The 12,920-nt window shown below is 53.1% G+C and overlaps 5 protein-coding genes and 2 pseudogenes across 5 annotated transcripts, besides 12 other annotated features; all 7 read left to right on the forward strand.

Annotated features, from left to right (window-relative positions):
• Window positions 1–6,038: a sequence feature (areas not merged during assembly with more than two copies in the genome that could not be assigned to a particular haplotype).
• Window positions 440–637, forward strand: Tc00.1047053509521.3 (uncharacterized protein; the record flags this gene model as incomplete). The annotated part of the gene is made up of 1 exon (XM_802331.1): window positions 440–637. The coding sequence occupies one exon, from the start codon at window positions 440–442 to the stop codon at window positions 635–637; it is 198 nt and encodes a 65-aa protein (XP_807424.1).
• Tc00.1047053509521.7 (uncharacterized protein) lies at window positions 1,723–2,202 on the forward strand (the record flags this gene model as incomplete). Its single annotated transcript, XM_802332.1, has 1 exon — window positions 1,723–2,202. One exon carries the CDS (start codon window positions 1,723–1,725, stop codon window positions 2,200–2,202), a length of 480 nt encoding a protein of 159 aa, XP_807425.1.
• On the forward strand, window positions 3,288–3,758 carry Tc00.1047053509521.11 (uncharacterized protein; the record flags this gene model as incomplete). Its single annotated transcript, XM_802333.1, has 1 exon — window positions 3,288–3,758. One exon carries the CDS (start codon window positions 3,288–3,290, stop codon window positions 3,756–3,758), a length of 471 nt encoding a protein of 156 aa, XP_807426.1.
• Window positions 4,028–4,053: a microsatellite.
• Tc00.1047053509521.10 (uncharacterized protein) lies at window positions 4,703–5,008 on the forward strand (the record flags this gene model as incomplete). The annotated part of the gene is made up of 1 exon (XM_802329.1): window positions 4,703–5,008. The coding sequence occupies one exon, from the start codon at window positions 4,703–4,705 to the stop codon at window positions 5,006–5,008; it is 306 nt and encodes a 101-aa protein (XP_807422.1).
• On the forward strand, window positions 5,141–6,841 carry Tc00.1047053509521.40 (annotated as a pseudogene).
• Window positions 6,039–7,739: a sequence feature (haploid, Esmeraldo-like haplotype).
• Window positions 7,281–7,397: a sequence feature (T-rich).
• Window positions 7,740–8,298: a sequence feature (areas not merged during assembly with more than two copies in the genome that could not be assigned to a particular haplotype).
• Window positions 8,096–8,131: a microsatellite.
• Window positions 8,157–8,198: a sequence feature (T-rich).
• Window positions 8,229–8,258: a sequence feature (AT_rich).
• Window positions 8,292–8,813, forward strand: Tc00.1047053509521.70 (uncharacterized protein; the record flags this gene model as incomplete). Its single annotated transcript, XM_802330.1, has 1 exon — window positions 8,292–8,813. The coding sequence occupies one exon, from the start codon at window positions 8,292–8,294 to the stop codon at window positions 8,811–8,813; it is 522 nt and encodes a 173-aa protein (XP_807423.1).
• Window positions 8,299–8,803: a sequence feature (haploid, Esmeraldo-like haplotype).
• Window positions 8,804–9,735: a sequence feature (heterozygous, Esmeraldo-like haplotype).
• Window positions 9,736–9,905: a sequence feature (haploid, Esmeraldo-like haplotype).
• Window positions 9,906–12,920: a sequence feature (areas not merged during assembly with more than two copies in the genome that could not be assigned to a particular haplotype).
• Tc00.1047053509521.84 lies at window positions 11,061–11,717 on the forward strand (annotated as a pseudogene).

Genomic DNA, 12,920 nt, shown 5'->3' on the forward strand with positions numbered 1-12,920 from the left:
CGCCGCAAGGAATAAAAAAGAGTATGTTGGTGGCCTTACGGACGGGGATAGACGACGACGTGGAATAATCCAGAGTTGCGCGGTTGCCCCGGACGAGAGATACATGACGACGTGTCGAATTATCCAAGTTGCGGCGGTCCGCCCCGAACGAGAGATACATGACAACGAATCGATGTATCCACGCTGCGGCGACGGCCCCGTACGAGAGATATATGACGACGAATCGAAGTATTCACGCTGCGGCTGCGGCCCCGTACGAGAGATATATGACGACGAATCGAGGTATCCACGCTGCGGCGGCGCACCCTAAACATGTCGCTTTCGTTTTCCAGGGGACAACGCAAATGTGCTCGATTGTTCGAAGATCGAACTTAACACCTTACGTGAAAATGGGTCGCGCGACCACATTTTTTTTAGCTCAGTGGCAAACAAGCTCACAATGTCATCCGGGGTGCGGGTTCGAGCCCCGAAGAAGCCTAAGTTTTTTTCCTTTTTTTTTTTTGGAATTCTTGTTTCTTATTGCTTTTTAAACTTCTGGTTTGCAGGACGGTGTGCGAGTTCTGCAATCGCACTGATTCCATCTGTTTCGTGGTGTGTGCGGCTGCGGCTGCGGTGGTGGCCGCGTGAGAGTGAGTGAGAGAGCGCCATGCACCGCCCGCACACACACACTCGTCTTTCACTCACTCTCTGTGTGTGTCCCCTTGCATGGACTCTCGCCCTCACCTCATCCCACGAAGCACACACATAATGTGCCCATTGTATATATTTCATGCACACCCATGCAGGCCCGTTGGTGCTCTCTTTTGCACGACACGCACCGCTGCCGTCCTGCCTGGCTGCATGGGCGGAGCACCGTAACTGTTTCTGTTTTGTTTTTATTGCATTGAGTGGGCGACCTTTCTCTCTCTCTCTCTCTCCCCCTGTGTGTGTGTTTTGCTTTACGGGAGCAATGAGAGTGTGTGCGCTGGTCGTCCCACGCTTCGGCTTTTTGTTTTGTTTTTCATTGTTTTGTGGTTGAGAGCACCCATTCCGCGGGCTGCGTGTGTGATGATATGAGTAATTTGTGCGTGTGTGCTATCTGCCTCTCTCTGCCGTTGCTTTCTTCTGACTCTCTTGTGGCGCACAGCTGCTCTGCAATTATAGGCGCTGCCAAACACACAAGCACATGCACACACATGCCGTGTTTAAAACGCTGAGAATGCACGCACGCACAGGATTGTGGCTGCGGAGGCCCTCGCGAGGGGCGAAGAAGCCTGCGTTTTGTTTTTTTGACATGTTGCTCGGTGTGTGCTGACGCGTGACGAATAACAACACGCCCCAATAAGCAGAAAAGAAGTAAAACAAAATGGCGCTGAGCGGCACAGCGGTAAGCCAAAAATACGCAATCACCAATAAAAAAGCCGGCGATCACCCAGCAGGCACATCAAGCCTCCTAAAACCAACCTGGGATAGACAAAAAAAAGGGGGCAATCATAGAAAACAAAGATCCGCCCCCCTCCCCAAACAGGAAAAGCATTAAAAAAAAACGCGATCCTGTTTTTTGTCCTTAATGCCGGGGTTGGCCGCCGCAAGGAATAAAAAAGAGTAGGGCGGTGGCCCCGGACGAGAGATACATGACGACGTGTCGAATTATCCAAGTTGCAGCGGCTGCCCCGGACGAGAGATACATGACGACGTGTCGAATTATCCAAGTTGCGGCGGTCCGCCCCGAACGAGAGATACATGACAACGAATCGATGTATCCACGCTGCGGCGACGGCCCCGTACGAGAGATATATGACGACGAATCGAAGTATTCACGCTGCGGCTGCGGCCCCGTACGAGAGATATATGACGACGAATCGAGGTATCCACGCTGCGGCGGCGCACCCTAAACATGTCGCTTTCGTTTTCCAGGGGACAACGCAAATGTGCTCGATTGTTCGAAGATCGAAATTAACACCTTACGTGAAAATGGGTCGCGCGACCACATTTTTTTTAGCTCAGTGGCAAACAAGCTCACAATGTCATCCGGGGCGCGGGTTCGAGCCCCGAAGAAGCCTAAGTTTTTTTCCTTTTTTTTTTTTTGGAATTCTTGTTTCTTATTGCTTTTTAAACTTCTGGTTTGCAGGACGGTGTGCGAGTTCTGCAATCGCACTGATTCCATCTGTTTCGTGGTGTGTGCGGCTGCGGCTGCGGTGGTGGCCGCGTGAGAGTGAGTGAGAGAGCGCCATGCACCGCCCGCACACACACACTCGTCTTTCACTCACTCTCTGTGTGTGTCCCCTTGCATGGACTCTCGCCCTCACCTCATCCCACGAAGCACACACATAATGTGCCCATTGTATATATTTCATGCACACCCATGCAGGCCCGTTGGTGCTCTCTTTTGCACGACACGCACCGCTGCCGTCCTGCCTGGCTGCATGGGCGGAGCACCGTAACTGTTTCTGTTTTGTTTTTATTGCATTGAGTGGGCGACCTTTCTCTCTCTCTCTCTCTCCCCCTGTGTGTGTGTTTTGCTTTACGGGAGCAATGAGAGTGTGTGCGCTGGTCGTCCCACGCTTCGGCTTTTTGTTTTGTTTTTCATTGTTTTGTGGTTGAGAGCACCCATTCCGCGGGCTGCGTGTGTGATGATATGAGTAATTTGTGCGTGTGTGCTATCTGCCTCTCTCTGCCGTTGCTTTCTTCTGACTCTCTTGTGGCGCACAGCTGCTCTGCAATTATAGGCGCTGCCAAACACACAAGCACATGCACACACATGCCGTGTTTAAAACGCTGAGAATGCACGCACGCACAGGATTGTGGCTGCGGAGGCCCTCGCGAGGGGCGAAGAAGCCTGCGTTTTGTTTTTTTGACATGTTGCTCGGTGTGTGCTGACGCGTGACGAATAACAACACGCCCCAATAAGCAGAAAAGAAGTAAAACAAAATGGCGCTGAGCGGCACAGCGGTAAGCCAAAAATACGCAATCACCAATAAAAAAGCCGGCGATCACCCAGCAGGCACATCAAGCCTCCTAAAACCAACCTGGGATAGACAAAAAAAAGGGGGCAATCATAGAAAACAAAGATCCGCCCCCCTCCCCAAACAGGAAAAGCATTAAAAAAAAACGCGATCCTGTTTTTTGTCCTTAATGCCGGGGTTGGCCGCCGCAAGGAATAAAAAAGAGTAGGGCGGTGGCCCCGGACGAGAGATACATGACGACGTGTCGAATTATCCAAGTTGCAGCGGCTGCCCCGGACGAGAGATACATGACGACGTGTCGAATTATCCAAGTTGCGGCGGTCCGCCCCGAACGAGAGATACATGACAACGAATCGATGTATCCACGCTGCGGCGACGGCCCCGTACGAGAGATATATGACGACGAATCGAAGTATTCACGCTGCGGCTGCGGCCCCGTACGAGAGATATATGACGACGAATCGAGGTATCCACGCTGCGGCGGCGCACCCTAAACATGTCGCTTTCGTTTTCCAGGGGACAACGCAAATGTGCTCGATTGTTCGAAGATCGAAATTAACACCTTACGTGAAAATGGGTCGCGCGACCACATTTTTTTTAGCTCAGTGGCAAACAAGCTCACAATGTCATCCGGGGCGCGGGTTCGAGCCCCGAAGAAGCCTAAGTTTTTTTCCTTTTTTTTTTTTTTGGAATTCTTGTTTCTTATTGCTTTTTAAACTTCTGGTTTGCAGGACGGTGTGCGAGTTCTGCAATCGCACTGATTCCATCTCTTTCGTGGTGTGTGCGGCTGCGGCTGCGGTGGTGGCCGCGTGAGAGTGAGTGAGAGAGCGCCATGCACCGCCCGCACACACACACTCGTCTTTCACTCACTCTCTGTGTGTGTCCCCTTGCATGGACTCTCGCCCTCACCTCATCCCACGAAGCACACACATAATGTGCCCATTGTATATATTGCATGCACACCCATGCAGGCCCGTTGGTGCTCTCTTTTGCACGACACGCACCGCTGCCGTCCTGCCTGGCTGCATGGGCGGAGCACCGTAACTGTTTCTGTTTTGTTTTTATTGCATTGAGTGGGCGACCTTTCTCTCTCTCTCTCTCTCTCCCTGTGTGTGTGTTTTGCTTTACGGGAGCAATGAGAGTGTGTGCGCTGGTCGTCCCACGCTTCGGCTTTTTGTTTTGTTTTTCATTGTTTTGTGGTTGAGAGCACCCATTCCGCGGGCTGCGTGTGTGTGTTTGTGTGTGATGATATGAGTAATTTGTGCGTGTGTGCTATCTGCCTCTCTCTGCCGTTGCTTTCTTCTGACTCTCTTGTGGCGCACAGCTGCTCTGCAATTATAGGCGCTGCCAAACACACAAGCACATGCACACACATGCCGTGCACACGTGGTCTGCCCCTGCACTGATAGAGAAGCTCTTAGCGCGCTTTGGAATGTCGCAGCGGGCACCATTGGACTCGGTGCGTTGGCGCCTGTGGCTGCCGTTGTCGACGCTCCGATCCGCTCTGTTGGAAGTGCCGGCGTGGTCGTTGGCCGGTGGAAGGAGAGCAACGGCGGATACGGTGACCTCTACGCAGTGAGCTCACAGTAACTTTCTTGGCCAGTGGCAGTGCGGATGGAGCTGTCATAATGATCGCACCGCCGGCACGCTTCTTGTCGAGTTCCCCGAAAGGAGAGCAGTGAAAGAAGGTCCGTCTGCATGACTCTTTGCTTCTCCGCTTTAGGGCTGCACATCACAATTGGAGTTGCCGTGCGGTTATGCAGCAGGGTATGATCTGCTGGGAGAGGGCGCTGTGCAATGCTCCTGCACCTGTGGCTGGTGCTGTGCCGTTGGCGGATGTTGAGTGGCCGATCATACAAATATTGCGACACCACGAGGAGAGCAGGCTAAACACCCACGTGGAGGGAGCGTTGCGGTCGATGATGAGGACTCTGTGCGACGGTGATGGACGTTCTTTCGACGACGGATTGACGGTTCGTCTATTTGATGGAGTCGGTGCGCATGCTGTGTGTATGGCCGCCTCTGTGGTCTCCTGTTACTCCGCTGCGTGGGCCGCATTCTGACGCATTACTGGTCCAAAGCCATTTTGTTTTTCTTACTCTTCTTTTTCCTTTGTTTCTTCTCCCGCCTCGCGCATCCAGGCTGCAGCGCTGCTGCTACTCACAAGAAACCAAGAAATGCATTTTACTCAAGTCATGCGCCAGCCACGACACGACACACCGCTTTTCCCACTGGTGGTGTTGCTGCTGATGTGTTGCGCCAGTGGTTGTATTGCTGCTGCACCCGCCACACAATAACGCTGTGGGTTTGACGTGCTGATGAGGAGGAGCGGCCCGCTGTCGACTGCGGTGGTGCGCAAGGTGCCGCGCAAGGGACAGGGCGCGATGCAGGCGTGCACCGTCGCCACACAGGATGACGACAGTGGCTGGGAGCCGATCCGCATTGCGGTGTCCATGGAATATCTGAAGAGTGGCACTAACAAGAGGAAGTACTGCGAAGAGGAAGAGGATGAGTGCTACAACGCCTTGGGGCAAAAGGTGTCATGCAAAGCAGAGCATGTCTTGACGGAGGCAAATAAACAATTGTACACTGGAAGGATTCTCTTCGGTGCCGTCAAACTGCACACTGAGCGACTAATTGTGAAATCTACTGGCGGGACGATAACTGTACCGAGGGCTACGAATGGACCGTGCAGCCACTTTAAGGTTCCTACCAGGCACAAGAGTGACGGTGTGCCGAATGCAGATTTTATCATCTGCGCTGCTGCTATCCCATCAGGCACGGATAGCAGGGTTGTGTGGGCGGCCACGTGTAACACATTGACGGATTTTTGACCTTTCATTGGCGCCATGAACTTTGATCCAAAGTACATGACTGACACGGCGTGGAGCGTTCGCGTTGCCGCACACGAAATTGCGCATGCACTTGGGTTCAGCCAGGAGAGCATGAGAGAAAAGATCCTGGTGAATAAGCCAGAGAGAAGTGTGCGTGGGAAGCACCGCAGGATGGTGGCAGGGAAGCACGTTCAGAAGACGAAAGCGCACTTTGGTTGTGACTCTCTCGAGGGCATGGAGCTGGAGGACGAAGATGGCACTCGGGAAAAAGAAGTCCCTCACTGGAAGGGACGCCACGCGCGGGACGAGCTGATGGCTCCCACAGTTGGTGCCGGCTACTACACGGCTCTGACGATGGCGGCTTCTGCGGATATGGGATAATACCGCGTGAATTGGAGCATGGCGGAGCCGATGAGCTGGGGCAGCCGCAGTGGCTGCGACTTCCTGGTCAACAAATGCAATACAATCGATAATCTTGCCGCCAAGTATCCTCACATGTTTTGCGATGCTACCGAAACAGAGACGCTTCGCTGTAACTTCGACCGCCGTCACGTTGGGACGTGCACCGCAAGCATCGTTGAGGACAAGGAGAGTCTGGTGGATAAGGACGTTTGCCCTGTTGTTTCTTTGGAATTTCACGAAATATTGTCTGGGACAACGTACAGGACGTGCTCGGACGAAAATTTGGATTATCTCCCTTGGTCGCTGACTGGCGGTGGTTCGTGGTGCCTGGACGCGGAATTACTGGAGACGAAGGACGGTAATGGCCATAAAAGCGTCAAGGGAGTGTGTGCGCAGGTGTCGTGTGAGGACACAGTGAAGCTGAGGCACCTCGGCAGCAGTGTTTTTCAGCCTTGCCCTGAGGGCACTGACATCCCAGTGACGTTGAAAGATTTTCAGAAGGATAGGAGGATCAAGTGCCACACATACGGCGAGGTGTGCACCATTGCCGCGAACGGCAGCAGTCTTGTCATTCCGAGTGCGTTGGTGAATGGACAGGGTGACGAGTAAGAGAAGGAAGCAGAAGAGTCGGCGGTTGCTTCAGGGTCGCCTTCTCCGGAGGATACTTGTCCACAGTTGTCTCCTGTAGCGTCGACTGCAGAAGAACCTCATGCAGAAGCGTCTCCTGCAGGTAAACCTTCTGAAGCTCCAGTGGTGCAAGCGGCACCGCAGCAGCCTCGACAAGAAAGTAAAACACAAAAAAATACAACGGTGGGGGAACCTGTCACTAAACAGCAAGTGCCAGCTAATCCATCGCAAGGAAGTGTGGAGATTGCGGCGGCTTCGAGCTCCCATGCCGTTGGAGAAGCAGCGGGTGACGCCGGCACCATGCGTGGGAGCGGACTGCTGCCATCGCTCCTTCTGGTGGGACTGTGGGGGTTTGTGGCTCTGTGAGGACTGAATGGCTGCCGCGTGGAACACTTGCGACCTCCCCAGCAGAGAATTATTCTACGGGAACAAATTTCTCTGACAACCTTTTCTTTTTTGGGGATATTTTAAATTTATTTTACTGTTTTCTGCTTTTTTTTCCTTTCTTTTTTCAATCTCTTTTCTTTGTGCGTGTGTGCAAGTGTTTTTTTATCATTCATCTTTTCTCTTCCCCTTTTTTTTTGCTTTTGGGCAATCACTATGGACGTTTTTTTCTTTTCTACTCTTCCCTCTTTTAATTGTTCCTTCTGCACTCTTCCTGTGAGGGGTGCCGTGTGTTTCCCGCCCAACTGCTCCACTCGCACACCCACCGACACGCTCATGACGACGGCCCTGTGCGCCTCGCCTGCTGCACGCATGAGGAGGGGCCGCAACGAACGGCGCGCTGAGGAGGAGCCGTGACGTGTGGGCGTGCGACGAGGGCCTGTGGGGCGGAGCACACATTTCTTTCCTCTTTTCCTGTTGTTTTGTTTTATTGCGGCCAGGGCGGGCAGACACCCGCAGCGCTACACCCACAGCCACACCCTGCCGCCGTGTTTTTCTTTTTTTGTGCATTTCACGCGCTGGCAGTCCCGTCAGCATTTCTTTTCCCCTTGATGATTTTTTTTTTTTGCTGCGCTCACTCTCCCGATGGAGGGACGCGACTCCCGTCATGTCTGCGTGCTTCTCTCAGTTCCCACACACACGGGTGAATGTGCTTTGCAGGCCGCACTCACGCGCCGATGAAAGGACTGAGGGGAGCAGCAACACGCAGATGACCCCATGAAATATAAACGATGTGCGGACACACAGAGGGTCAGACGGTTGAAAGACACTTAAATAACTTTTTAATTTTATTTTCGGACAAAATATGCAGACAATTTCTGGAGCAACATGGTGGTTGGGTGCTTTTTTTGTGTGTTTTTTTTCTTTTTTTTCTTTTTTGGGTGTAGCCGTAATAGAGGACGACTTTTTTTCATTTTCTTTTTTTTTTCATTTTCTTTATTCTTTTCAAGGTGTGAGGTGTGGAAAGGTGAAGATGAATTTTTTTAAAATTTTAATAAATTTTTATGAATTGCCGCTGCTTTGTCTGCAGTGCAATATCATGAGCTTGAGCAGTCTTTTTCTCTTTATTTCTGCCATGCACTTCTGCTGTGCATTTTTGTTTGTGCGTCCCTTCAAATGCTCTGCTCCTGTTTTTACTTCTTTGCTTCGTGTGTGTCTGCAGGCACACACAACCACATGCACGCACAGAATGCACATTGCAGTGGATTTGGATGCTTCTTTTGTAGCGTGTGCTGGCGGTTGCGGGTGGCTGCTGCTTCCTCCGTGGGCATCAAGGGAAGGAGGAGAGAGGGAGCGCGCACCGCGAGTCACTCTTCCAGCGGGTGTGATGCGCGCGGTGGGCTGCGACTGCTGCGGAGGGCCGCATCCTTTCGGTGTGCGCTTCTCCGCCGTCGTGCCGTGCGTTTGCGCATGTCATTTTTGTGCGCGTGCGTGCTGGGCATGTTTTTCCGGAGCGTTGAGCAGCCACCACCATTCTTTGGCGGCTTGTGTGAGTGAGCACGTGCGGATGAGGGTCAGGGCGTATGGAATGAAGGAATGGCTTGAGGAAAGGGGAATTTGATTTGGAGGGTATTTGGACCAGATTCATTTGGCCGCGGTGGACACATGCACGACGGATGTGTTTTCGCATAATGGGGGAGGATGCGACAGGATTTTCCGAAGTGGCTTGTCAATGCAATTCGGGTTTCATAGCACTGGGGCACAGTGGTCTTCCTGCAATGGCTGGTGACGGCCTCTAGTGGACCGGTGTATTTATGCGGTTGCTGCTGCTCGAGGAGGCGTAGAAGTGCAATTTGAGGTGAACGACGGAAGGGCCACACACCCCGCAGTGACTGTCGTCGTTGGCCCAGCGGGTGCCTCTGAAGGTTTTGCTCGCACCTTCTGCGGTCCCTCTTCCTCTCCTCACTTCTGTGCCGAGGACTGTGCCGCGGGATCCAGCAGCGCGATGTTTGGCCGCAGGAACGTGGCCCGAACAAATGATTTGTGGGAGGGGGATGTGCACTGCGACGAGAATGAAAAAAAGGTTGCGAGACGACCACCACCGCAAGACCGGAGTGAAGTTGTGTTTTGTCCACTTGCGCGAGGGCGGCCTGCCACCTGGTCCGTTAGGAGGATTATTTTTTTTGCGTCGTTGCGCTTTCTTTTTATTCCTCTGCGTTTTCTTGCGGACCTGCGAAGGGAGATTTGCAAGAAATTCCTGCGAGGCGTTTGTGCCGTCGTCGGAAAAGCGGATTCCCCCTTGAAAAACGCTACTTTTTAAATTTGTTTTGGGCGGGGAGTTCCTGTCGATTCAACGCGACTTTGTTTTGCGGATTTGATGCGTGTGTTTCCGAGCGGTTTGATCTGTGCTCCCAGCCCACTCGGATGTGGTGTGCGCGTCGACGTGAAGGTGCCTGCCAGCCGTTTTATTGCCTCCCCCGCTGTGGCTGCTGCCGCTGCCTTCCTCTCTTCCTGAGGTCCTGCGGCTTCTTGACAAGATGTCTTGGAGAAGGCGTTGCCGCTCTTATCGTCCATGGTATTTTGATTCTGGTGTCGCGGTCAGGGGACATTGAACGAGAGGGTTTGCTGGCCTTTTGTTTTATTTATCCTCTCTGCCTGACGGCCAGTCCTACACAAGCGTGCTCCTCGGCACCTCAGTTGGTGCTGGCGGATTTGCTCACAGTTGTCACTGGCAATTGCATGCGCCAACTCTTCTCTGCTCCTTTTCAGTGTCGCATTTTTTTATTGATTGACGGACGCCATTCTGTCCGGCGTGCCACTTTGATTGGATTGTGTGGGACTGCTCGCCAACGCCATCGGAGAAAGCAGGCTGACTTTTTCACGTATTTAATTCCATCTTGCGCGCAGTTGTTTTCTTCACATGTTCTGTTGGGCACTCAAACAGCGAGGTGTCCGGAACTATGCGTGCGTGGAATTCCTCCTGCCATGTGAACTGCGGGCAACACCGAGGGACTGCCACTTTTACTCCGCAGAGTTGTTGCGTCTCTTTGCGGGGTTGGCAGGGAAATTCCATGCAGCCCGCTACTGCTGGTGTGTCCCCAAATGTTGTCACTCCATGGGAATAATGTGCTTCAGCGAGTGAGGGGGATTGATAGGGTTTTGTGTGCACTCTGATTCTGTTTGCTACTTTGTGTGGGCACGCAACACTTGAGTGGTGGGAAAATGGAGCGGTGCGCTGCGTGGCCGCGTGCGGCCCATCGTTCACTGCACGATTGTGTGGTGCACATTGTGGTGCTGACTCCGCGATGTAACTGCGGTCCCCTGCGCGGAAATGGTGGTGGGCGGACGAGAGTGTTGACCCGCGGCGGGACGGTGGCATCGTGCCTCCTTTTCTCTTTGTTCCTTCCCTTTTGTGAAGGTGTGCACTTATTTTTGGTGTCGGTGATGGGGCAAACAGACCGACAACGTGAATAAAACAAAATGAAAAAGGGCGATAATGTGGCGGTGTTGGGGTTGGTTGCACGCCTCGTTTTGCTGCGGTGGCGGTGGGCCTCGGCTGCTTCACCTACAGGCGTTGCAGTGCGGCTGCATGGCGCACCGACCACCGAGCCGTGCGAGCGCCACGCCCAACGCCACTGGGACAGCGGGACGAAACAGCCGCGAGTGTCCTTTGGAGCCGGCGGCACCTGCTGGCCGCAGTTGGGCGGTGCGAGTGGGATGCTTCACCGCACGGGTGTTGTGATGGCACCTCGCCGTGGCTCTTGTGATGGTTCCGACGCTGCAGCTCGACATGCGGTGGGGAGTGAAGTGTGGCCGTAGTGGACCATGAGCAGCACCAACGTGAGGCTGAGTGATTTCCTTTGGAATTATGTTGGCGGCAGGGCGGCCGTTGATGAAAGACTACAATGTGACGATGGAGATGTTTGTTCAGGAGCCGGATGATTACGTACAAGACCAGCGGCTTCTTGAAGAAATTCTTAACTTAACTGCGTACCAAGCGCTGGAGGCCATTACTAAGCCTCTTCACGAAGGTGTGCTTTCTCTTGGGCAACGTAGGGACTATGAAAGAAAGGATACGATCACTCCTCTTGCAAGGGGAACACCAAACGGAGTACTCACGCAGGTACTGACAGAAGCGAGGCGGGAGGCAGAGGAAAGGCTAAGACGAACGCAAGAAATGAAATTTACCATTTCCACTAATATCGAAGATGTACTGTTTAAAGGAAGAGTTCGCGTCAATGAAATGAAGCTGAACGACTTTCTTACGAGGGAACTGGACGGCAGGGGCATTGTGGACACCAATCGGGATGTCTTGCCGGGGGAGTTTTCCAAGGACCCCACGAAGTATATCCGTGATAAAGGAGCATTAAACGAAATACAGGCATCCCTGGCTCAGCCGGCCACCTCAACGTGGTGCCAGGGTCTAGTACTCTTTGCTAGAGAGGAAGCTAAGCGCCTGCTGCCCATCCGCTGCACGCGGAGAGGCAGGAGGCGCCGCTCAAACGGGTCGGAAGGGCACCAGATGGAGCCATGTACATGGCTGCCCGCGGAGCGGTATTTCCATCCGCTGCTGAATTCCATCGGCGCTTATCAGCGCTATACATACTGTTTGCGTGCCGTATGTGACGCGCAACGACAAAAGCTACTGCTAAGCGGAGACATTGAGCAGAACCCAGGCCCCATAGCAGTACTCCAGATGAACGTTTCATGCCTCACGCCGTCAAAACTCGCAACATTAATGGCGCAAGGAGCAGACATAATAGCCATCCAGGAGACTTGGAAATCGTCGGAGCAGATCGCCAGCATGCATACTGGAGATTATGTGCTCTATGCACAGTCGCGCATCGGCAAGGGAGGCGGTGTGGCGGTGCTGGTGCGGAAAACTCTCCGCTCCAAGCGTATACCCCTCACCATCCCCCAGCATGACACCAGCCTTGAAGTGGTGGTGGTCCAGGTTGCTCTGGACCAGAACCGTGATCTTATTGTAGCGAGTGCCTATATGAGACCACCACCGCAAGTAACGCAATCCTTCAGACGGTTAGTAAACTGCCTTCCAGCCTCGTCGCCGCTCCTGCTGTGTGGGGATTTCAACATGCATCACCCACAGTGGGAGCCATTCTTGGAGTCTTCTCCAAGCGAGGTTGCTGCAGAATTTTTAGAGCTGTGCACGGATGCGGGACTCACCTTGGTTAACACCCCTGGTGAGATCACGTATGCCCGTGGCACAAGAGAACGATCCTGTATCGATCTGACATGGTCAAAGCATTTGACTGTGTCAGATTGGTCAGCTTCTGTGTCGCCGCTTAGTGATCATTACATGCTAACATTTACGCTGCATCAGGCATTTAAGGATACCATACCTTCGGCACCCCCTTCGGCACCTAAGACATTCTACAGTTGGGGGAAGTGTAAATGGGATTTATTCATCAAGGACTTCGACGCACAACTTCCGGCATATGACTATAAAAAGCAGTCCACCGGCATTAAAGCTTTCACGAGAGCGCTTATTACTTCTTATCGACGACATTGCCCCCGCGGCATGCACAAGGATGGTCCCAGGCTTTGGGACGACACTCTCATGGAGGCAGAGCGGATTGCTACCGACAGCAAGGCCCGCTATCTACAGTTACCGACGCCCGACCGTGAGGCAGAAATGCAACGGACAAGGAGTCAATTCTTCCTCCTACTCCGAGAGCGCTTGAGCAACACGTATCTACGTCGCATCAGC

The sequence above is a fragment of the Trypanosoma cruzi genome, genomic scaffold, assembly GCF_000209065.1.
Source record: "Trypanosoma cruzi strain CL Brener 1047053516085 genomic scaffold, whole genome shotgun sequence".
Classification (NCBI taxonomy): Eukaryota; Euglenozoa; class Kinetoplastea; order Trypanosomatida; family Trypanosomatidae; genus Trypanosoma; species Trypanosoma cruzi.